Genomic DNA, 26,587 nt, shown 5'->3' with positions numbered 1-26,587 from the left:
AATATAAATATATATAAGTGAAAATATTTTCATGGAGTACTTTGTTCTGAAAGGTTTCTACATTTCAAGATGCTTGTTCTCAGCATCGATGAAGAATGTCTTTGTATTTGTTACTGCAAGGCAGTCTTGCATTAATTTGTTCTCGATAAATAATATGCCCACCAATATTTTGGTACTTGATCTTTTGCGAGGTCTACATCTAATTCCTGTATAAAGTTGCTGAAGGATAGTTCCACTAACTTAAGCTTAATATTTTATGTAGATAACACTTAGTACCATTCTGTATCTTCAATTGTTTATTTTATGAACAACAACATAGATCGATATTGATCAATATGGCCCATATTGACCGCTCTAGGCCAAGTTTTATCATATCCATAAATGCTAATATTTTATTAATGGAATAAAGTGTAAGCTTAAAAAATCACGTAAATAATGTATTTTGAGTCTAAATGTACCCTGCATAGTGCTGCTAGTTTTTTTTGTTTATGTAATATATAAATTGTATAATTGTATGTTGGGTTTTGTTACGGTTATATTTATTTCAATAAAAGACAAGTTAGTAAATGCTCGATAATAAGTTTTATTATTGTTCTAAAGTTCCCCGAGGTTCCTGAGGTAGTTGGTGTGGGTAGTGTAGTGTTTGTATCATGACTATTAACTAAAGTACAGCACAGCTGTAAACATTGTCTCGTGCTCACGGTGTGGCGGGGCGCGCGGCGTCAGTATCGCGAGAGCCAAGGGCGAGAGTGGACGGCCGCCTGCGCACATAGTGAGTGGTCGAGCCAGTGCATCACGAGAGTAGCAGTACATATACTACAAGTGGCGACGAGGATAAAGGGAAGTAATAATGATAATAATATAAAAATAATAAAAAAAAACATAATAGGGGGCAAAGATGTCCAAAAAACAGCACTATCAATTTCAGTGAAATACTCGTAGGTATTAACACACGAGTTTAGTGTTTACACTGTTAACGAAGTATAAAGTTTTTAGTAAAGTGTAAGGTATTAGTTGGCACCTACTCGCACACGACAACGTAAAGTCAATTATCAAACCGTTTTCTTTCGAGTGTAATTTTGGTATACGATCGTACAGTGTGTGTATTTTGTTTCACTAAAAGGATTCAGACTTCAGTTACTAATAATCGATTTTGGAACTTATATTAACGTATTTTATTCCGTTTTGTTATTTGAAATTAATGCAAAATTATTAATTAAGCATTATGGCCTAATAGCTTAAATAAATAATATTATAGGTGTCGGTTTTGGTAATTAAAATGGAAAGATGTCTCGCCGCATCGAAATTGAATGAGGCCGCAAAAGGGTGATTTTGTCATTTACTTTTGAATTCTTGACAAGTGAGCATTTTTGGAGGAAATTTACAAATAACTAAATTTTGGGAGTATCTCCAATGAAGGATTTGAGTCCGGCTAGTTGTATTTAATTAATTTCAAGACATCCTTGACGTCTGCCGTTTCGCGCCATAATCACCTTTTGTTTTTTTTTAATCACGAATGCGGCGTTGCAGCCAATGAAATATACGGAAAGCCAATTAAATATGTTAACTATTTTTCGAGTGAAAGTTTTAAACTATTTTAATTTTATTTATTTTTATAATGTTGAACTGGCGCAATAAGGTATAATAGTAAATGTAATCTTACAGTAATAATTAATAATGCGTGGTTAATGTAACAAACAAATGAGTGAATGATCAGGTATTTTGAGGATATTTTGCAACGGAGGCGTGGCGTTATTTTGTTTGGGTAACAATTTCGGTTCTCAGGGCTGGTTGCACTTTCTTGTTGGGGTGATCAATCTATAGATTTTACTTATCTAAGATACTTATCTAAGTGTGTAGTATGGTAAGTGTGTTGGATCCTACAAAATAATAAATTATGGAAATGCCAATAATATAATGCGGTTACACCTAGCATCGCACCACTCGCCGAAGGATGCGGTTCCGTCCATATCGATTGGACCCATGCGGTCCTCCACAGTTCAGGTTGCATGGTCGTTTTGCCGCGTGCGTGCGAAGTGTGGGATGAACTACCTGAGGTATTTCTTGAGCGTTGTGACATGGAGCTCTTCAAGAGGGGTGCGAAAGTTGCTCTCCTTCAGGCCGGCGGGGCATGGGCTACAGTGACTGTTTTCCACCGGGGGGGCCCGTCTGCCTAAATGTTAGAAAAAAAAAAAAAAAAAAAAAAAAAAAAAAGAAACAATCGTAGTGATATGGTGAATATTGTGTTGCCTCTGTTCTGCAGTACAGCAGATATTTAAGACAAATATCTGAGTAACAACAAATTTTAAGTTACATACCTATTCCCATTGGTGATTACTATAAAAACGTCTATTAAATTGGAAAAGTGTGGTTCAAATGACCGTCCATTAAATTGGAAAACTGTGGTACAAATGTACCTCCATTAAATTGGAAAACTGTGGTTCAAAAGACCGTCCATTAAATTGGAAAACTGTGGTTCAAAAGACCGTCCATTAAATTGGAAAACTGTGGTTCAAAAGACCGTCCATTAAATTGGAAAACTGTGGTTCACATGACCGTCCATTAAATTGGAAAAATGTGGTACAAATGTACGTCCATTAAATTGGAAAACTGTGGTTCAAAAGACCGTCCATTAAATTGGAAAACTGTGGTTCAAAAGACCGTCCATTAAATTGGAAAACTGTGGTTCACATGACCGTCCATTAAATTGGAAAAATGTGGTACAAATGTACGTCCATTAAATTGGAAATGGTATATATAAATATATTCTCCAATCACCATTGTTAAAATGATATTAGAAAGTAATTAAGTGAGGACAGCTGTCAGTTGTAGTCAACATCTGCTCTGTAGAAATTATAGATTAGAAAATGTTAACAATATGTGTTTTGAAGTACTAAAATGTATACCTGCTGAATATTAAAGCAAATGAAATGTTCACATTACCTTATATCTCGGTAATGGCGATATTGAGTGTGTGGAATATGGACTATACGAATCAACATTTTGCAGAAAAAAACATATCAACATTGCAATCCGTATGTAGTTGTAGGAAAAAAGGTGCTCTAAACCATTAAAACTTATTACAAAATGGACTAAATAAAAAATACGTAATATGAAGGTGAATTGAAACTGAATTTTGTCATGTGTAGAACGGTATTCAGTTTATTTATGAGCTACGCTAACCTTCGCATCATCTGTGTGAAACAGAAATAAATATGGAAAATATAACCTTTAGGAGGAAATAACCTGATCAAAATCGGAATCAAACCTTTGTAATGCTTTGTGTTAATCTAATGACACATCACTCAACTCAACGCTATTAGGATCGACTTAAATAAGTTTTTCAGTTTGCCCAAAACAACCGACAATTCACTTGTATTAGAATTACAACATGAACTGGATAAGTTAAACAAACAATGCAAAACATGCTCAAAATGAAATTACGACTCTTGTGAGAGAATATTTATTCTGTTTACAACATGTGATAGAAAAACAGAAACAGACATCTATAAGTACACCAATGTTAACAAGTCTATAAAATCCTTAATGAAACGAAAAAGGAAATTTAATTAATAATGTCAATAACTACAAATAGCCCAGAGTCATGAAATAACATACATAGAAGGATTAGTATTAAATTTTAAACTTAAATATGAGTTGTTGCAAAAAAGAAATTTCAGATTAGGTACAATCAACAAATAAGTGCCGGATTTGTGTAAACATACTGAAGCCCATTCTAAGTCATCAGTTATGTCCTTATGTAACCATCTAAATGTAAAAAAGATAAGTCTCCAGGTGGAAAATTGCTACCTACAAACATAGTGAGTCAGTTAAATTGTAATGGTTCTTTACTTACTTAATCACAGGTTACAACCTACACACCGCATAGAATTATCATGTTTTCTGATGGTATTGGAAAAGGCATGAGTTTCTTGTTACACAGGTATTTAGATGACACTGTTCTTAAAAAATGTATTCCCGGTGTAACATTTGTCCAACTGGTTGGGACAATGCTGGCGTATGCCTGTAATAATAATAATCCTACTACTTTTCATAGTATTTGTTGGAGACTGTATGTATAATGAAAAAGGCATTGAGAGATTATCTGTATAAATTTTAAACATTGAATGTGAGAAAATTAATTATATGTGCATTTCCATATTCTACAAGTTTATCAATGCAATATAATAGTCACAATTATAAATTAAATTTAATAATGCATTATGACTGCTGTCACTGTAATAATATGTCTATATTGGACACAATAAAATTTTGTAAAAAGTTTGTTAAGACGGATCATGCTTTGTTTGTTTCATTTAAAGACAAAAGATTAATCGATGCTTTGTAAGGCAATACATACTGGGTCTATTGTAATTAATTATATAAATAAATCTTTATTGGCAAAGAAACTATCAGCCAGGACAACAAGAAAACCTACTCATGTGCTAAATGTTGTACATCAAAATATTCAAGGTTTTCTTGGCAAAACACTAGAAGTAGAATTAATTTGGAAGAATGTAGTGTGGATGTTCATTGACTGACTGAACACTGGCTTTCTAGAAGTGAAGTGGCTCTGCACATTACGGGTTTCCAAATTGTTGGCAATTCCTGTTTAAAAGTGGCGTAGAAGCCAAGGAACGCAATGATATTGATTGAACGTTTAATTGAATTGTCTTGCATTGAATTATCAAGTTATGTATCTTCTACCATTAGCTGATTTCTCGTCCTTTGAATTAGTAATGAAGTATGTCTAGTTACACAGTAATGGTTACACAGTTAACCCAAAGTAAAATAATACTTAATAGTGACATGTGATTTTGAAATTGTTATAAATAACTTAAGTTCCGGTCACAGTGGTCTGCTAGCTAGATTTCCCTTTGGAAAAGAAATTGAGAAAACACTAATCTTGAAACGTTGTATAAGACACAGGAGTCTAAACGTGTTTAAAGAGTGGTTGTGTGCAAAGCTAGATACTTTTGAATATAATGATACCAACAATGTAAATTTAATATGTAATAAATTGTTTTATGCAATTAACAGTGACTTCATAAACATATTTAAAGCTAAAAAGGTTACCATACAAAATACATGCAACTTCAGTAAATGGAATGGGTAACTAAAGGCTTATATAAATTATAAGTAGGAACAGGTTATTAGAATAAAATGATGTAAGGAAAATGAGACTGAAAATCCTGAAAATAATGGGAGTAAATAACTTACTTCGATTTTGAATTATTACCTTTTTGTTAAATTAATAATTATTATTAGGAGTAAAGAATAGGGTATTCAGTATAGCTGATGGCCTAGAGGCTGAGAGGCACGGCCTCTTGGTCGGGCGTTCTGGGCCCGTCCCGGGCGCGCACCTCTGGTATTCGAGGTTATGTGCGTATCTCTCAAAAGAGTGCGAGGTGCCCATGTGCGTTGGGCCGGCGCGGTGGGCTGTGGCCGGATCCTTCTCATTCTGAGAGGGTTGATAATTTAGAAGTATGTTAGCAAAAAATAAATAATAAAGATTTTGATAAGAAAGGGATGTAGTGTTTGTATCATGACTATTAACTAAAGTACAGCACAGCTGTAAACATTGTCTCGTGCTCACGGTGTGGCGGGGCGCGCGGCGTCAGTATCGCGAGAGCCAAGGGCGAGAGTGGACGGCCGCCTGCGCACATAGTGAGTGGTCGAGCCAGTGCATCACGAGAGTAGCAGTACATATACTACAGGTAGCATGCAGGCAATGGGCATATTTCATGAGCTAACGTTAAAGTCTGTAAAATGTATCAATTATGCAAGGTTTGCATTGCATTGCGCAACTGATACGGAATGTTCTTTTTATTAAATTGAAGTAGTTGAAGTGAAGGTCTTTATAAAACCTATAGCGGATCACGAATTCATTGCCACTCCTGAAGACGATCGCTTCGAAGCTAAAAGAAGAACCCTTTGTGTTGAAGGTGGTAGAACCCTTTGTGGTTCGACTCCGGCGGCACCACCGCCACACCTATTTCTGCCTAATAACAGCAGTGTTAGGCGCTGCTGTGTTCCGTTTTGAAAGGTGTGGTAAGGGGACAGACTTTACCGAGGCGTTCCAGCTTAGTCCTCAGGGGTAGCGGCGCATCTGTGGCCGACCTCAGGTAGGAATATCTAATCCTATCTGGGGTTTATTACAGATGTCCATGGGCGGCAGTAGCCACTTACCATCAGGTGGACTGCATGCTCGTCTGCTACTCCTAAATTATATAAAAAAAAAAAAAAAGAACTAGTCCTTTGATAATTTCGCCACGAACCGTTTTTACAATAGATTTAAATTGAAAGGCCTCTTAAATCTATTTGAACTAAACGACCATGATCGTTGGTGATAACCTGGAGGAACTGGACAAAGTAAGAGGTCACTGGCCAGAGGCGCCTCCGCAGTATAGAGTAGTATTAAATACTTTGAAGAATAGAAGTCTGGTTTGTTCGATGCATCCATTATCGCGCGACATAGATTATTTAAGCACTTTCTAAATATGATATTCTAATATATAATAATAATCTACAATAATACTAATCATTGATTCTACCCTCTGAGAAGCAGACATGCTTATATAATATCTGCTTGACTAGTATTTATTGTATATGGAAGACTGCTACTGTTATAATATAAACTGGTTTATGCAAAATAGCACAATTCACGACATGTTTATTATGGATTTTAAAAAGTAATATTTATACAAACACGAATTTAATCGAATTACCTATTTCATTTTTATCTGATCCGTCGAAATTTGAATATTTTTTGATGTGAAACATCTATAGCCGCACGTAAAAAAGATTTCTGGCGTGGCGACGCTTACCTTTAACTGCATAGACAAATGTTCTATAAGGGACAGAGCTATTAGAACAATGTGATAAAAAAAGACAACTAGTGTTTGACCTTGCGTTTCAAGTGTACGCAAACGTAAATATTGACAATGGAATATAGTGACCAATGGTTACTTCAGTGAAAACGGGACATCGATTTTTTTATGTCAAATACTTTTTACTTAAAAAAATATAGTTAAAAATAATAAAAAACACGATTTTATGATAAAATTAACTAAAAAGTAGAAAATAATTTTCAATCTAGGAATCATTTAAGGAAAAGTAAATAGTATAATTGTGCAAAAAATGTGGGGCGCTTTATGAAAACTGATAAATGGAGCACCCCATGTTTTTTTCATAATTATAATATTTACTGTTACTTAATTGACAATGGCAACGGTTCATTTCGGAGACAACGGCACGAAGCATCGAAAAAAGGGACTGTCCCGTTAAAAACGGGACGTATGGTGGTTTTCCCATTGATACGCATGCTTGTCAAAGACAATGAAATAATGGAACAGAAGGTAAAAAATGTCCAAAACTGTCGATAATAGTTTTAGTACATCGTTTACGTAGAAATGTTATAGTACAGTTTAACTAAATAAATTATTATCATATAAATATATAATTTGAAAGAATGTATCTATACAGATGTATCGACTGGTTTAAAATATACGATTTAAAAATTGTTTATATTTATTATCATAGATTAGTAAAGATTACTCACTCCTAACAAGAAAATGTACCCAGTTTTGAGAATGGAAATAGTTGCGTAAAAAAGTTTTGCCACGTCTCCGTGCTAAAATGTCCCTAAAATATTTGAAATAATTATTTATTTATTATGTAAATTACGCAGTATTAGTTATTTATTTGTAAATTTTCTCTAAAAATGTTTTTATTTGTCAAGAATTAAAAAAAAGAACTTACTAATAAGCCGTTTGTGGCTTCATTCAATTTCAAGGCGGCGAAGTATCTTTACTAATTTATGTTTATTATTTTCAGTTTTATTTTACACACGACCATTAATTGCAAAGTTGTGTACATTTTATAAATGTTTTGTACTAGCTGACCCAGCAAACATTGTGTTGCCATATAAATAAAAAAATGTTAAGGGTGAACAACCCTTATCACTTAAGAGATATGAAAAATAGATAGTAGCCAATTCTCAGACTTACTGAATATGCATATAAATTTTGATGAAAATCAGTAAAGCCGTTTCGCAGGAGTAAAGTAACTAACATGCGAATTTTATATATAAGATTCGAATCTTACCGTGGTCTTTTTGAGGATTAATTTCTGGCTATACAAAGATTGTTTATTAAATTATGTGTAGGTTAATTTATTCAATTAAAGAAATTTTAAAATACCGTATACTATCCTATATAAATTTTATGGTAATATTTTTTATTATTTACCACAGGTATCGAAGAAAATTTAGAGATTAGGATACAGAATTTCCCATATATCGCTTTTATTTTATTAAAATAAACTATAAAAAGTTATATTTTGACTAAAAACACACTAATATAAAAATTAAGCAATGGGATCTTAAACTATAACATACGACATATGAACATCGTGAGCTTCAATAAAATGTCACTTCTGTTCTGTTGATCTATGACCATGCATTTTGCGTCTTTATCACTTTCATTGACAAAAACATACTTTGTCTCTTTCTGGTTACTCACGTAATCATGGCGGATCGAACACGAAAAATAAACAAAATTTAATAATTTCTCTTTATTTACGTGTGATAGGTGATTCCATGAAGCTTGTTTCTTTTTCGAGCATAATTTTTGCATTTACGCATTGCACAAGAAGGCATTTTGAGGCTTAAAATTCAAAATAATGACGTTTAACGTGTTCAGTGACATTAGTGTGTATTACTACGCCGCGCGAGAGCGACTGGAGTCGTTTTAACTCGTTTTACACCACTTGACGTATTTTGTATGTTTCAAGTTTTGCCCGCTTGCGGCGTAACTTCAGGTTATAGATCAATGCTTGAAAACAAATTATTTTTCTAATAATAAAATGTCTGACCGTGATAATTTAGAGAGTGAAAGTGATCAGCCTCCTGCAAAGAAAGCAAAATCACACTATGACACACCATCAAGTCATCAGTAAGTTAATTATTTTTTTATAATTAAAGTATGCATTTATCTGTGCATTAAGCACGCGTATATTTGGTGTGTTTTGAGCGCCAGCAAATGTAAAATCTACTATCTTGGTAGATTAAAATTCACATAAATTTCATTGCATACAATGTTTTTAAATTATTAATTAATTTTAATTTCATTCTTCTCAGAGAATAAATTTATTAAGACTGACAGAATTGTATTTCAAAATCAGCTGAAAGCAGCGCACGAAAGTTTTTTCTTATTTGTTATAAATATGTACATTAAAAAATTAATTAATTTTTCTAATCATAGTGGCATTTATTGTGAAACATTCATTATTGATACTTATAATTTACGATTTTAGTAATATATTGAAATAACTAGCTAAGATTCTTGAGTATCTGACTATCTTGATAATGTTATGTCCAATACTTTTGTAACATACTTCAGTTACCATCGACCAATTGTCACAGTAATACCGTCCTCAGAGGCAGCATCGAATATAACTATTACCGAAGTCACTGATTAAACGAATTAAGTAGTCACGATTTGAAATAAATTCGTAAATTTTTGTATTTAATGAAAATAAATGTCTATTCAATAAATAGTCATCGTTATCTGGAAAAAAATCGTAATATTTTATTTTATCATTATGACATATTTAGTTCCTATCACAATATGTTCTTTTCTGCATATTACTTTTACAAAATAATGTCGATGTTTCACATCTGCCAGGCGTCCCGTGACGGCTCACATTTTTTATCTCTATTTGTGGGGGCCCCTATCTTGTGGATGCCCCGGGGCAGTAGCCCCGCATGTACTATTTTTTGTTGTATCGATAAAGATAAACTTATAAAATAAGTCATTATTATGATGTCAAATTATAACGTATATGCATAATTACGAGTATAGTTGAATCGTTACATTATCGTTTCGAGGAAATACCTTTCAGGTAATTTTAATTACTTACCAAAATACCCACAATCCATATTATTTGGAAAAAAGTTCCTATAATACAATTCATGTATATTTTAAGTGGTTTTAGTGTGTTCTCCATTATTCTATGCTTTATAAATATACTTATATGCACTGGGTAAGTACCTAAATATTCTTTAAACTATTGAATTATGTAGAAATATTCACGAGTAGGTTAGCCCTAGTTATTTGATTGTAACAAGCCTACTCTATGTAAGATTTCCTATTAAAAAGAAATAAATGTTTTTTTTTTTAGTTTAGTTTTGTTTACTTTTTATAATAATGTCTGGATTGTAGTACCTAACTATTACCTACCTATCTATTTTAGATTACATAGTTATATACGTATTACTATTCCAAATTAGATAACTAAAATGCTGATTTGATATTAATTTATTTACATTTACGATTGTACTGTCACTTTGTTGTTTAAAGCTTGCCCTTGTTATAATTTAATTTTAGCGACTGCATTCGCATTACGCATCGGCCTTAAGTTTAGTGCGTCTAATGTGGGTCAGGAGGCTCGCACGCGGGAGTACCACTGTGTTACATCTACTATAATCCTGCTATACCGAATCGATCAACCCTATTGTAAGTATCACTTTATTTTGAGCTTTATCCAGTAGTTGCAAGGCTGAAATCGTGGCGTTTGTATAGGGTTAAAGCACATAGTAAGAATCGTGTCGGTGTGACGTCACAACCGTGTCGCGAGTTCGCGCGCTCCTCTGGATCGATATTTGGGTACGGACTCGAGTATTTTCGTGGAAAGTCGGAAGAGGCAAAATGACGCTGACACCACGTGCGAATTACGTAACGGCGATGGGTACAACGGCTCATTGACGAAGATTATTTGTGTAACGAAGCGCCAATACCATGATGCGCTCAACAAGCGACCCACCGATTGACAGTCCCTGTATACATTGGTTTATAATTTTATCCAAGGACCATATTGTCCTGTGCAGCATTTTTTCGTTTAATTAAAATTTACCGTCTTTCATCGTTTTATATTTTTAAAGTAATATGAACGAATTATTTATTTTATATCAGATCTACATTGGAACAATGTTTATACTTATCTGAAATATTGCGGTCTTTATGAATATTAATGGGTCTCCTTATAACTGAAATCGGGACAACTCGGTGAGAAATAATGAGATGGTTCGCCGGCTGGCTTCCTCATTTTACACTGACATCGTTGATAAATACTGAGATGCAGGTTCCATGGAAATATTTATCAGTAGAGCTTGGCAAAGTGGTAGATTAAGTTCTCGCTTAGATAAGTATCATTCAATTTGCAAGTTTATTTTTGGAGGCAGATTCAAAAGGTTATGTGGGTTCACGTTTTTTGTAAGTGAAAGAGATTGAACTAGATAGATTCCGGCCCTATTGAGGCTAGGCCATTCCTTTTTAAAGCTTTTCACAAGCTATATTTAGGTTTCGTATAAACCATGTGGTCCTCAGTCTGAATCAGCGGAACTCGCCTACTGGTGCACTATACCACAAACTAATTTGCGGCACGATGGCGGTTTAATCACTTCATAGCGAAACTAAGGTCATTAGAAAACTATCCAGTCCAGAGTTTGAACTAAAGATAACATAACTAATAGACAAATTCAAGACATACCTACAATTCCTGGTACAAACTTTAAACAGATAGATTTTATGTAAAGTTACGTCTACGAATATTATATAAACTGAAACTACTACTGTATTAGTTGAACGAACGGCACACAGAGCTTTAAATCTTCTTTGAAGTGTTTATTTTGTAGAATGGTTTTCTTATAGAGATTTATTTTCTTATAGCAAATGCATATATATTGTTCATGATGTTAAATAGTAACGACCGCCAATGAGCAATTAAAACTAAGAAAAACTAAATACTTACTAACCGATATTCATTTGGTACAGACGTGATGCCTCGACCTCAGATAAGATTAGAGTTCTACCTGAGGTCGACCACAGATACTACGAGTAACTAAAAAGAAATAGAACCGCCTAGAAAAAGTGTCTCTCATACTATACCTACCATGCAAACCAGCAAACCAGAACTGCTGCTTCATAACATGTACGCTTAATACTGCTGATATTAGGCAGACAGAATATGTGGAGGCGGTGAACAACTTTATTGATTAAGTAATCTATTTTCTATGTAAGAGGCTAGTTATTTAATTAGGTGTACAGAGGAATTTTAGTCGCGTTTGGTAGTTATAGGTACGTATCATATAATCATAACGAGGTAACCCACGTTATCATTACCGTGTAGAAATGAACGTATTATTTATTTAATGCACGGCATACATAAAGAACTTTTTGTACACAATCCATCAAATTAATTTCATGACAAACAACAATGATGATTATAATATGTAATCCATGACAGCCAATACACATTAATATTCCGTTGTTAATACTCATATAACGGATATATTGAGTAGCAGTGAAAAAATCAAAATATAGGTAGCAAAATCCATAATAATGGCAAAGTATTTCTTTTACAAAAGTCCGTCCGATTTTCTGAATGCTTATATTTCTGTATGATTACTTGTAGCGTAATTTTATTCTTATATGCGCATACATTTATTTTCTATTACACTCGTACTCATAACGTATATGTCGTAGATACATAATAATATAAACACAACATTATTATATATTTCTTAACTCTGACTTTAAAATACGTAATTTCCAAAAGTATTAGGAGTAATGATTAATCCTTGTTATTTCTGCCGTTTCATGAAAATACACGAAAATAAATGTAGATCGGCAGGAAACTGCAAATACCCCGAGTACGTGCCCGATGCCATCAAATACGTGCACTGAATTTTTCAATTATAAGTAGGCACTTACACGCGTTTGCCTCGCAACTGATTAAATTCTTGCCTCTAAAGCTGCCTTTCTCTACCTTTTTACTTTACTTTTATACGAGTACATACTTTGAGGTTTCTTTTGTACAGCAAGTTGTTAAGCTTCCTCTGTGCATATTTGTATCCAGGATTATAAATTTTTTATACATTTAAATTTTAGAATATAATTTAAAATACAATAGAAATATGTCGTTTTGTTGTGTACATTATGATTATGAAATCTTTTACTATTAGTAGGTACTAATTTGGCTATATCCACCAATTATGGACAAAGTAAAGACAGCAAGAATCATATTTTTATAGTTACATACCTATTATAAGAATTGGTTTGTAGATGAATCAAGATTTCTGCACTACGGGTGCCATTTTTTGTATTAAACTTGATATCAAAGTAACTTTTTCATGGTGCTTCCTTATCACTTCTAGAGCACAAGTGCTAGGTTTTATTAAGACATTACATTTATTCAAAGGTAAAGAATACGCCCTCTGATATTCGCCCTCCTACTCTAAAACTGCATTCTGCACAATTCGACTTAAGTACCTGCCTACGCAGCTCATTTCCCAGTCCCCAGCCGTTCTTCCTTATCCTCTTCAGTAATGGAGTATACGTTCAGAAAGCAAAAATACTAAATCTTTTATTGAAGTCTTATGTACATAGAACAAATTGAAAATTAGTAACAATTTTTGTTTGATACTAAGTTATTTGACGTTACTAATTATTTAATCGAACTACTTTGGGACTTTGAGAGCTATACTGATGAAGAATATTTTGGGAAAGAATTCTTCATGTCGGCGTAGGCCGTAGCACCATCACGTAGCGCTATGCTAAATGGTGAAAGATATTTCAAGTTTATAGTTATTCCATTTATTCCATTATTTTGTGAAAAGGTAAAATAGTGGAAAGTTTTCTTGTAAGTATTTAATTATTCTTATAATTAACGAACTTATTTCGTTTCAATTGGCTCGGTTTTCCGAGCAGTTTCAACCGGGAAAACCGCAAGAAGGTACATTTTGAGGTGCTATAATTAATTAATGTATCTGAGTAAAGGTGCCTATTCGAGCTCAGTTATAGTGATATCTTATATTGAATTAAATTTTAGTAGTCAGGATATCTTTTTCTTAGTAATTATATCTAATTATTGGAATAACGAAATTGACATATAAAACTAAATCTTATATATAAAATTCTCGTGTTACAATGTTAGTTACCGTACTCCTCCGAAACGGCTATACCGATTTTCGCCAAATTTTATATGCATATTCAGTAGGTTCGAGAATCGGCTATCTATTTTTCATACCCCTAAGTGATAAGGTTTGTTCATCCTTAACATTTTTTTATTTAACAACACAACGTTTGCCGAGTCAGCTAGTAATTTATAAAAAAATGCTATATTACAGGGCGAACTATACCAAAATATTATTCACTGTATTAAAAAAAAGCTCACATTTCTTTTATATAACTAATTCTTACTAAATTAATACCAGATTGCCTTGGGTATGTTAATACATGGAGTTTTATATGATGGAAGCACTTACACGCGGTTGGCGCACAACTGATTAAATTCCGTCTCCCGGGGCACATGCAATACACTGCCGCAGAAATATCTCCCCACTCAATTATGAAATGATTTCCTTTCAATACAGCCACTTAAGCTACTTAAGGCCTACTTAACACAATTTTTATGATTCAATAACTTAATTGAGTTTTTAATGAATCTATCTGAAAATAAAAATTGTATTGTGTTTAAGTTGTTAACATTGTGATTTTGTATGTGGATATTATTTTTTACGATTATGTTAATTTCCTAAAAAATAATAAAACGTAACATTTTTAACAATCATTTTATTAACAACTTTTATAATAAAGTTATACATTTTTGTTTTACGAACGAACGACTAAAATGCCAGTTTGTTCTTAATGTGATTTGCAAGGTAACGTCCAGTCAATATAGCGGCGCGAACGCGAGCAGAATAGTAACGATGCCATATTGCGGTTGTACAACTAATGCTCTATAGCACTTAGTAGAGGTAAAAACTACATCAGTAGGAGGACTAGGGCAGTGCAATAATTGCATCCAGTTTAACCGGGTCCGATCGATGTGAGGGTATTTACCTCGCCGGGCGAAAATAATCCGGGTGCCGGTGATGTCAGAAGACGTTTTCAGTACGCCTGCGCGGTGGACGTGAACCTAAAAATGCGTGGATGCGCCTTCGAAGCCTCATTATTATCGTGATCGAGACGAGAAGCTTTCGCGTCTCGCAACATTCGGCCGCGTGTGTCGCCGCGAGTGTGTCAGTTTTATCGGTTTCGGTCGACGAGCACGTTCGCGGAGTGATCGGGGTGATCGGTGGAAATCGGGGTTTCCGCAACGCCGCCGGCCGGCGGAGGCATGTCCTGCCGTTTGTAGGTTGATGGCGAGGCGGCGAGTAGCCGGGCGTCAGTCGGTCGCCGGCCCGCGTAGAGCCGGGCGCGCGTGTGCGAGATATGGCGCCCCGCGGCGGCCGGTGAGGCGCCGGCCCCGCCGACCGCCTCGGGTCGACGGGCCAGCCAGGCCGGGCGGACGCTCGTCCCACCATGTCCTTGCTCAGCGTCACAGGTAGTGTCTAGGGATGTTTACGCGCCACATTCTGTGAACGTGCTACGCCGCTTTGTGTTAAGATATCGGTTTACGCATTTATTCGCGGTCGTTATGGACGCGTATTTTAAGTGTTCGTAAAAGACGTGTTTCGTTGTGCCAATGGATATCTTTACACTAAGACAGCATGTTCTTTCGGCAACTACATAAGTATCTTTATCATTACGACTTATGATGTGGAAACTTGCGTATGTTCGCTCTGTAGATATAAGTTCAGTGTTACGTATACCTATCTGTTTATCTACACCAGTTAGCGATAGCTGATAATAAAAGCTGTGACATTAATTTTCATAAATGATGAATTTGATAAATAATTCCATGCGCAATAAAATTAATGACAGTATTCTTTCCGCGATCAATTTATATCGAATGATATGAATTCTTTTATATATGTTTTTTTCAACTTATGACAGGTATATGTAGCAAAAATGTCTATAAAACTTTAAAGAACTATTTCATTGACAAAAAATAATTTAAGTTCATAAGTAACATTAAAAAGGTAACCCTAATTTCGATGTAGTTTTGAGTACAAACTCTTTGTTCGTCAAGTAAGCATATATAATAGGCTATAGGCATTAGCCCCATATTGCCGAGCTACTGAATTTGAACAATGTGAGCTTAATGTAAGGCGGTTTATTCAACGGCCTTACAAGCTGGCGCATCGTGGCAATCTTTACTATAATATAAATAGGTTGCTTTATACGGTAAGAGGGAAACGACGTCTTTAGCTGATGTAGGACGAGATCATGAGGTCGATCTCTGATAAAATCTTACTTAAGCCGACCACTTTTAAGAGTAGTGTACGAGACATATTATCAGAACACAAGAACGATTATTGAGATTTTAAGGCCTTTATGACTATGATGATAAGATTCCATGGCAACCGTGGTCCAGAAAATCCGTTAAACGGCTGAAATGTAACAAGTTGAATGACCTACAGGAAAATGAGGTACAATAATCGTTTATTCGTATAATTTGTAAGCCGCGCATTTGCTGAATATCGCCGTGCATTGCACTCGCAATAGCCGACCTGAAAATCGATTCACTGTTTAATTTCGCTTGCTGACTAAATTTCGGGTTTTCGCTCCGTTGTTCCGTGCAATTGCAGACAGCAACGTCTGCTTAGAAGCTCCGCTCATTAATTAAACGTTACGACAGCAGATAATGGATAATGTCTCATATCTGCATAGCTTGAGGTTTTGGTATCAGGAACTCCATTTTCTTTCAGGGGTATCGTAGGATTTATCGTAGTTGTAATTTCTGAGGACTTAAATAAAAGGATATGTGAAATTAATTTTAAAATCTTGTTCAACTACGTCTACCACGTGGAAAAATGCTCAAATATAGTTCTTAGGGGTAGTGCCAAATTTTAGAAAAGCTTCAGGACCAAGGTTTGGTACATAATGTCTGTGGGCTGCAGTACTTAATATTAGGTGTGGTTTATGCTCGTTAGTAAATTAAATTAGGCCGCTCTTAGCCTGCGTGCTAGATTATAATATTAAACCTTTTTAATTCTAAAAGTAACTGTAGTCGGACAACAGACACGATTCCTTATTATATAACATACCATTTATTATATTTCAAACAAGCCACAGTCTAGAAGTATTTTAAAAACAATAAATAGTGTGTATTACTGGAATTTAAGCTTTGATTTAATCTAAAGAGCTGTCGTTATGATTGCTTTATAACAGGCTTATAATCAGTAGATACTAGTATGTATGCAACAAATAAAAATATTTTTATAAATATTGGTATATGGGACATAAATTGTTTTTTTTTTGTATTCAAGTCATTTTAATAATACATTCACATTTAAACTAAAACGCTAAGTAAAAGATTAACTTAAGTGAGAACATCAGAATTATTCCCGCAAAACGAAATGTGTATAAGAGAGTACCGGTTTGCAATATTAAACACAACATTTGGAAATGTAAAGAGCAATATTTACATCACTACCGATATATCATTTATAGGAAAGAATCGGAGCTCTTTGATCCGAGATCACATCTCTGATTTAAAAATTCTGCTTTGATCTTGACGCAAAATGTATTGAGTTGTACGTTTTAACTTGGAACATTATTTTCAAATTGCCTTCTTTGATTTACTTTGCGGAATCCCTAACTTCATTACGGCGGCACTTCTAATTATTTCACACTTTGTAGTCCTGTGAAGTTGGAGAATACACTCAAGCATTCTAATATAGTCTTTAAGCTTTAGTAACTATGTATACCTTTCATATAATCAGCACTAGAGTAACGTGGTCACTTAAGTGTTGTAGAGTGATCCTTTTCTTAATAGTGAGATGTGGATAACAGCCATGGATTTTGTAGACAATTTACTAGATATTGAATACGCTGGGATACAAAATTTGTTTGCCTTGAGATAGATGGATACTTTGTTATATTTATTTCAAATAATATTTTTGTATTTAAAAATGAGTTGTTACTTGTAACAACACATACTTGTAATATACACGTATTTACACCAATTTTCTTATGAAAGGATAGTATGGGATGTTAGGTTACGTTAGTATTTATTCGTATTTGCCTAGAACTATAATATAACGCTCAGACACAAAGCTTTACTTGCAAATATGATGGGCTTTTGAATGACCAAGCTCATCAGACGAGATAGTGTTGTTCACACTACTCACCCTGAATCTTATTTCTGATATTTTTGTATTTCTGTTTCGGCGCCATGATGCCTACAACCGCTATGCGTAAAAGCGACTTCGGAGATGGTTCAAGTCAAAGGCGGTTGATTAAATTATAAAAATGAAAGAAATTTTTATTTGGACATCAATTCAAAATAAAAAAATAACCATTATTATTCCTTCTATACAAAGTTTTGTTGTATATATGAAACTTATAACTTATTCTCAGATGATACGTTTTACTTTATTCTATGAATCCTAAATAAAATGCTTCTACGTACCACTTATCTCTCTCTATTCAGTTATTGGAAGAAAACATTTTTCTATTCCGAAAGCGCTAAATTTACAACTTTAAACTTGCATTTCTCTGAATAAAACAACGCGAAGATACGCAAAGAGAAGCATGACATGCTATTTATATCGTGCACTATTGCGGTTCCAGTTTATTTTAGGAGGTTATTGTAGGTTTTCTTACTTAGAATATTTCTTCACCCTACTATCGCTATAAGAAGGAAATAATAAACACATTCATTGTATATTTGCAACTAAAAAGTTTTATATTTTCTTTAAAATTTAAAACAACAGTATATTCGCTGTTTTGTTCTCTAATTAGGCGTATGATGGACTAGATATAAAATTTTGGTTGTTTTAGACTTAATAATTGTTGTCATAAAGTTTTGTTAACATTACAACCATTAGTAGGTTTATGTAATATGCGATGGTTATCACTGGTGGAACATTGCCCTTAAGTACTTCTATAACGTAAAAAATATATCTTAACTTGCAGTTCTCATTCAATCGCTCCAGACGTCTTTAGGATTAGCCTTTATAAACAAATACACAACCAGTAACTCAACGGGTATTTATGTTTTGCATACATATGCCCTTTTCAAATGGCAGTTACCGTAAAAAAGTGAACTATTTATTATTGTGACATATTTACATAAAACCAATCAACATAAACAAGTCAATGTATAACGAATACACTATTCTACGTGTGGGTTTTTGATAAATTTCTTATTTCGAACGAAAATATCCTGTTACGACTTTCCTATTAGTGACGTAACAAGAAAATAATAAAACCAATCAGGGCTTATTCTTAAGTTAAAAACATTTAAGAAAAGGTTAGATGAGAAAGGTTAACGCAAAAAGTAATCAAGGATTTGTTTACCAACAAATTGCCAATCAATCGACTGCTATAAGCTGTCACGTAACAACCTAATTTTAGAACAGTTGAAACATAATATGGAGATTGAATTTCAATAAATCCTAGCTACTCTTTTTATAGATATGATATAGATGCAGCAAACGAGCATGCAGCCATTTAATGTTAAGTAGCTACTACCGCCTATGGACATCTGCAATCAACCCCAGACAAACTAGAAGCCTATCTGACGTCGGCTACAGATACGCCGCTACCCCTGAGGCCTAAGCTGGAATGTCTCATAAAAGTATGTCTTACTTACCACACCCTTTAAACCATAACACAGCATTGCTTAACACTGCTGTTATTAAGAAATAGGTATGGCGGTGGTGCAGATGTCGCACCACAGAGGGTTCTACCACCTTTAAAACTCTCTTTATTATATTTCAATCTGATTTTTTTTAGTATTAGTAGATTTCCCAAGAGACGGTCGGGACCTTTCTTTCGTCACTGTATTTAACTGCGATGGTTGGCTGTGAAAACGTAAAGCGACCCTAATACTTAAAAGGTTATTCTTATCTCACGGGTCCTGCATGTCCTTATACCTTTTTATTATCTACAAAGATTGTTTTATACAATTGAGTATTTATTTCACAAACAATACAATATAAACAAACAGTCACAGATATTTCGATTGCAACTTTTGTACGTTTTCTGAAATAAAAGATTATAGAAAGTTTGTACACGCTTAATTGGTTTAATTTAATTATTTAAACATCATTAATAGGGTCGTTATATAACTAACATAATATAAAAAAAATTACATATGGTAAGTCCTTTAATTTTACCAGCTTGCATTATATTTCAAAAAGATGTTTGTAACCATTTACGAAAGATTTTTGAAAAGATGACAAATGTTTATGTCGATTTTAAGTCTCTTATTCTTTGCGCTCCTATATTTTGTACAGTACAAAACTCAGGTGTACTCTGTTAAGTGTGTCAAGACGGACCATTTTAAAACGAGTTGTACTGGGGACAGCACTTTGCCGGATTCTGTCCATTGAAAACAATCGTACAAGTCTTACTTTACTTTATGAAGCATAAAAAGTGATAAAAGAAAGTTAGGAACCAAAATACAATGCTTTAAATAATTATTGACATAAACTGAACGATTTAAAGAAATATTTTTTTATTAAATATATTATGTTGATGGTAAATGACTTTCATTTATTTACCATCAACATAATATATTTAATTAGAGGAACAAAATACAATGCAATCAAACTTAGCAATTTACTGAAATATTAATGAATTTAATATGATAATGGTATTTATGTTATGACCGGATCCGCGTAGCAGTTAATTGTCTTACTATTTTCAACAAAATATGTATGTATATGCTTTACTTATCTATGTATTTCATATTATTACATAAGTATTTTATGGGCATAATAGAATCATAAACTAAAATAAAAAATGCGTATTTTTAAGAAATTCACTAATATATTTTGTAAATCCCCTTTGCGTAGCACTCACGTAGCGGTTCTACGACACTACGCCAAAGAATACGTATGTGGGTACGTAAATTATTTAACGTGGATTTCCTGGTTGTTTGTAAATTCGTAATATATTCGTTGACACATTTCCTAAAATTTGTAGCGGCAGTATTTTATATTACGTCATCAAATCGGGAAATATATGAAGATGATGATCATTTTCTTTGATTCATTCCATAAGCATAAATCTTTAACTTATTTAAATAAACCAAACCAATCACTGCTTAGTAAAGGGTTTAGTCTCGAGTCTCGTTACGCACATATTTGAATGTTTCTGGGTATTTACATTTGTCTATAAATAAATATAAAATAATAATTATAGTTTAAAAACTAAAATCCACGCTAAAGTCGCACAAGGGAAATCGTTAATCATTCCTGATGATTTTGATGAGGTGAATAGGATAAAATTATTTAAATCATGTATTATCTATCACAGGTCAAGCTAATAAAAACGTGCTGATAAGTATGGAAAGAGTAGAAATCTTTCGCAAAGCTCTCGCTAATTTTCCATAAAATTTATTAGAATAAAAAGTTAAACATTTTAATTCTAGTTAACAACCATCAGTTTTACAACCGTGCGCCGTCAGGTCACGCTCCAGTGGGTCAGTGACAAGATGATACTCCACGTTTTGCTCCATTTTTACGTTTTAAAATAAAAAAGCGTAACTAAGATTTGTAAGCTCCATAACTGGGGTATATTTTTAGCTCTTTTCATATTTTACATTTTGTTTTTGTGCTCTATGCAGGTGAATTCATCATTAGCTATTTTTATTCATTATGGTAATGATTTGTATGACACATACAAGTATGAATCACAGATAAGCCTATGATACTGTGGATGCTTGGCTTAAGATAATAATCCGTCATGATTAATAACTATGAGTACATTAGAAGATTTCACATAAATTTGCAAACTTCATGTTGGGTTTTTATGATCACCTTCGATTTGCTGACTATTTTTATAGCCATAGTTTAATAGTCTAAACTTAGAGATCATACATTTTTAACGGGTACATTACATAGGATTCTACCGCAAATCTAGTATTTGGGGTGTTACTTATATCTCTGTATATCTTTATGTGAATTAATGATTCCCATACAATAAGTCCTTAGATAAATATAAGTTTTAATATGTGACAGTCAGGTAGTTAACCATGAATGTTTCTTATGATTTTCTTTATAACTTTATTATTAGAACGCTGATGAGAATTACTTTCAACAGTAAGTATATACCCAATATAGTGCGCATTATATCAAAAAATGTAATCAGAATCGTAAATTTGTTTGTAAATAAAACTGTAATATGATTTTCTATATCGTAATGAATTATGCCAACAATAAATTGCTCGTATACGGTAATGCTGAAAATCCTACGTGCGTAGTAACCAATGACTTTATTAAGATATTTTTTTCTCCGAAAATGTAACGCCTACACGGTGGTTCTAACCTCAGATTTCTTCGAAGCAATTATTTAGTATTCTATCATAATGTAATTTAGGTTTCTACTACGTGTAACCTTTGTATTAAGATTAGCTTTCATGTTTTGTGTTATTATTAAAGTTTGACGATAGCGGCTAAATCTTGATAGATTGAGATGAATAGACATAAAACTAAATTACCCAAAAATCAGGGTTAAATATTTAAACAGGCTAAATTATACCTGTTATTAATTATAGTAATAAAAGGGGCGATGGCTTAAGATTTACATAGTATTCCGAATAACTTTGCATCCAGGAAACCATAGACACTTCTGTAGACATAACATTAATTTATAATGCTCTTACTTAATTTATTCTTCTAGTTAGAAATAGATTAGTTATGATTAGAAATATATTAGAATTAAGTCAATTATTTTAATGCAAATTGCTAATTGCGCTTCGCTGAAGGTGTGCGATTTCCCTAGAGATGTAAGTCATACTCGCATAAGCGCTTATAGTTTCGTGGTAAGCCACCCGATTAAATACTACTTGAATCATTCTATGGGATGATTAGTTTTATCGTAATGCATGTTTAACCACCGTCTCACCTATTGCTGCCCAATTAACAGTAGTGTTAAGCGCTGCTGTCTTCTGGTTTGAAAGCTGTGAATGTAAGGAAGACATACTTTTCCGAGGAATTCCAGCTTAGTCCTCAGGGGTAGCGGCGATCTGTGGCCGACCTCAGGAAGGAATATCTAATCCTATCTGGGGTTGATTACAGATGTCCACGGGCGGCAGTAGCCACTTACCTATACTTCCGTCTGCTACTCCTATATTATAAAAAAAATGTGAAGACGTAGGTTTATTAATAGTTACCCTATGTCGCCGCTAATGCGCAGGAGTAGTAGGATATAAACCTGGTCATAATTACCCAAGAGAGATGCTAGTCCCAGCGAACTAATAGGTGAAAGATTTATATTTGGATATCTTGAGCTAATTATTACTTTAAAACTTTAACATATTTTTTGCAATAAGCCTACTTATGCTTAGTTCCAGATTCATCTTCCACTAACCTTGGCCCGGTTCCGACTCAAAACTAGAACCGAAACGTAAGAACCAACGATCTCGTTTTGTACTTTTGTGCCCGTGTCATAAAAAGTCCCTTTACTGAAAATTTTAAGACGTTTTAACCTTTCTAAAACCATACCGAATACACATTCGAGCAAAACCTACGCTCCGGGCTATTTTTGCGTAGGCCGCGCCGTATCAAAGAGGGTGGGTATGAAAGTTATCATAATAGATGTACCTAACAATATATTATCTTATATATTACTAGCTGACCCGGCAAACGTTGTGTTCCCATATAAATAAAAAAATATTAAGGGTGAACAACGCCTATCACTTAGGGGTATGAAAAATAGATAGTAGCCGATTCTCAGACCTACTGAATATGCATATAAAATTTGGTGAAAATCGGTAAAGCCGTTTCGGAGGAGTAAGGTAACTAACATTGTGACACGAGAATTTTATATATAAAATAAATACAAGAGTGAGTTTGTTTGTTTGTTATGCTTTCACGTCTTAACCACCAAACCGATTGTCATGAAATTTTGTACACACGCTGTCAGGGATCCAGAAAAGTACAAGGGGTAATTATCTCGAAAAAAGTAATGTTACTGAGGGAAAGATAACTTAGAAGGTGGAAGAACCCTTTGTGGTTCGACTCCGGCGGCACCACCGCCACACCTATTTCTACCTAATAACAGCAGTGTTAGGCGCTGCTGTGTTCCGGTTTGAAGGGTATGGTAAGGGAGACAGACTTTTCCGAGGCGTTCCAGCTTAGTCCTCAGGGGTAGCGGCGCATCTGTGGCCGACTTCAGGTAGGAATATCTAATCCTATCTGGGGTTGATTACATGTCCATGGGCGGCAGTAGCCACTTACCATCAGGTGGACTGCATGCTCGTCTGCTACTCTTATATTATAAAAAAAAAAGATAAAACCTGTCATCGTACATATTCATATTTTAAGAAATTTACTCTAACAATTGTAAATAATCTATGGTTTTTTGTAGTTACTTATACCGTCGCCCGCTGCCGTTAGCGATGAAGATTTTTGTGTGTCAAAGTAATGTCTTTCGTAAGTAAAATAAGTTTCGTAAGTAAATACTGGAAAACATCTGTTTTTTACCTAAAGTAATAACTTATACATTAAAGTAATATTATTATATTAGAGATAATAACATTTCGTGGAAAACTAAGTCATCTGAATTATTCTTATATTATATTTTTTGTTAATAATCAAATGTAACCAAATAATAAATTGTCTTTATTATTAGTAATATCTTTATATATATATTTCTTATGTGCGTGTGTATGTCACGCAACTCCTCCTAAACGACTGGACTGATTTTGATGAAATTTGTTGTGTGTGTTCAAGGGGACTTGAGAATGGTTTAGATTCACAATTTAGTCCTTGGGAAAAGGTTTTTTTAATTAATTTTTAATTCGTAAGTAGTTGTTGATTTTGGAATGTTTCACATTGGATTCGACAGACTTCGCTACCATCGCAGTTTCAAATATTCTATCTATTTTTCAAACAGTAAGTGATAAGGGTCGTTCACCCCTAACATTTTTTTATTTATATGGCAACACAACGTTTGCCAGGTCAGCTAGTAATGTATAAATTCACGAAACTCGTATGAATTGCGTGGGATATTTGAACTTCAAATGCCGCGTCTTCACGCTTGCCAAACCGTCAGAAATTCAAATATGTGGATAGAGCGCTCGACTTGGTTTGCGTAGGTTTGCAAGGCATGTAGAATAGCTTTTGAAGAAGCCAAACGAATTTCAAAAGTTTTGGAGTTTGTTGTAAACGCGAAACGTTGCGGGCGCCGGATAATTTCTATAATTCTACTATACAGTGAAAGAATTTTATAATAAATATAGTTCAAAAAACTAAAAAACACGCTTTTATGATATCTTTCGGTATTCTATTTCATTCTTTCATACATGCAGGGTAAGATAAGGATGTATGTTGATTTCTTTCTACTGAAAAACGGAGTTACTCACTGACAAACGTACAAGTGAAGCTAATATAAATCATGTAAAAATGAGATGTTTCATTTTAATAGTCAGTGGAAGCGATTTGAGCACACATGAGCGGTAATAGCTGTAATCACCTCACCCCATAAATCGGGTCATGTTGAGAAAACAAAACAAACCCGAGATTATTACAGCAGCGTAATTTAACGACGTCTTCAGTTTCCTTGTCGTTAGGCAAACGACGTTTCTGAAATTAATTGTGTACTTCTCAAACATAAATAAACACATTTTTTCATTATTTTCAGCGTCGTCCCTTGCATTTCGATTTATTTGATTATAGTTTTATAGTCTATTTTTTAACGACATAAATCCATGTCGGTTAAAAAAATAAACATGCCATATTAACAGTTATAGTATTGCTCGCAGTAGAAAAAATAAAAATATCATAATGAAGATGACAAAATGAATAATTCGGGTAATACTAACTCGTATTTCTACTTTGTTTTTAATTTTTCATGCTTTTTGTTTCCACACAACAGAATTTAATTTTTATCGTAATGAAGAGGTCTATGTCTGTAAAAGCGTTTTAAGTCAATGAGCTTCCTTATTAGGTATTCGCAGTGTACGATTTAGTGTTAAAATAGAATTCGAAAACGTGATGCCCCAGTTTAATAATACCCACGCCAGAGTCGAATCCAAAGCACTTCAATTTTTCGAAGTCATTTTCGTCTTATTAGTTAACTAGTTTTTGCCCGCGGCTTCGCCCGCGTTTAAAAGAAAATAATATGACATACTAACATACATCAAACTGAAAATTCGTACCTTCATTGAAATGACAGTGGCGCTATCTGGCGAAAATTGGTCGTACCAAATCTGAAACCTTCGTGGGCTCATGGACAACAACTTTGCTAAAGATCATCACTTGATCAAATGCATAGTTTACGATTGTCCAAAAGACCGATTCTCCGATTAATCGATCTTAGATAGTCATCCCTAGTTCCCGTGGGATTTCCGAGATAAAAACTATCCTATGTCCGTTCTCAGGTCTCAGACTACCTTTGTACAAAATTTCATTAAAATTGGGTCAGTGGTTTAGGCGTGAAGAAGAGACAAACAGACAGATAGACAGAGTTACTTTCGGATTTATAATATTAGTAGGTATTATCATTAATAAGCTTATATACAAAAGTTAGAAGATGGTGGTCATTGACCATTAGAGGTAAGTTGTCACATTGATTCAATACCTGTGCCAGATTCGAATGCAAAGCACCTTGATCGAAGTCATTTTTGTATTAGGAATTAATTATCAGTAATATGCTTTTAAGGCAAAAGATAGCACATAGTGGTC

General features: G+C 34.0%; 1 protein-coding gene and 1 pseudogene across 1 annotated transcript in view; one reads left to right on the top strand and one right to left on the bottom strand.

Annotated features, from left to right (window-relative positions):
• The first annotated feature begins 9,743 nt into the window (after nt 1–9,743).
• Nucleotides 9,744–26,587, top strand: part of LOC140749219 (uncharacterized) — a 120,348-nt gene continuing 103,504 nt past the window's right edge. The window contains exons 1-2 of the mRNA XM_073082267.1: nt 9,744–9,768; nt 10,389–10,517. Of these exons, the coding sequence (XP_072938368.1) occupies nt 9,744–9,768; nt 10,389–10,517 (154 nt within the window). The remainder of the gene's footprint in view (nt 9,769–10,388; nt 10,518–26,587) is intronic.
• LOC140749195 (uncharacterized) lies at nt 14,871–16,011 on the bottom strand (annotated as a pseudogene).

Source organism: Epargyreus clarus, unplaced genomic scaffold (genome assembly GCF_041222505.1).
Source record: "Epargyreus clarus isolate Ecla_fem2 unplaced genomic scaffold, WU_Ecla_fem_2.2 ptg000017l, whole genome shotgun sequence".
In the NCBI taxonomy this organism is placed as follows: Eukaryota; Metazoa; Arthropoda; class Insecta; order Lepidoptera; family Hesperiidae; genus Epargyreus; species Epargyreus clarus.
This window is presented reverse-complemented; position numbering and strand designations above follow the sequence as displayed.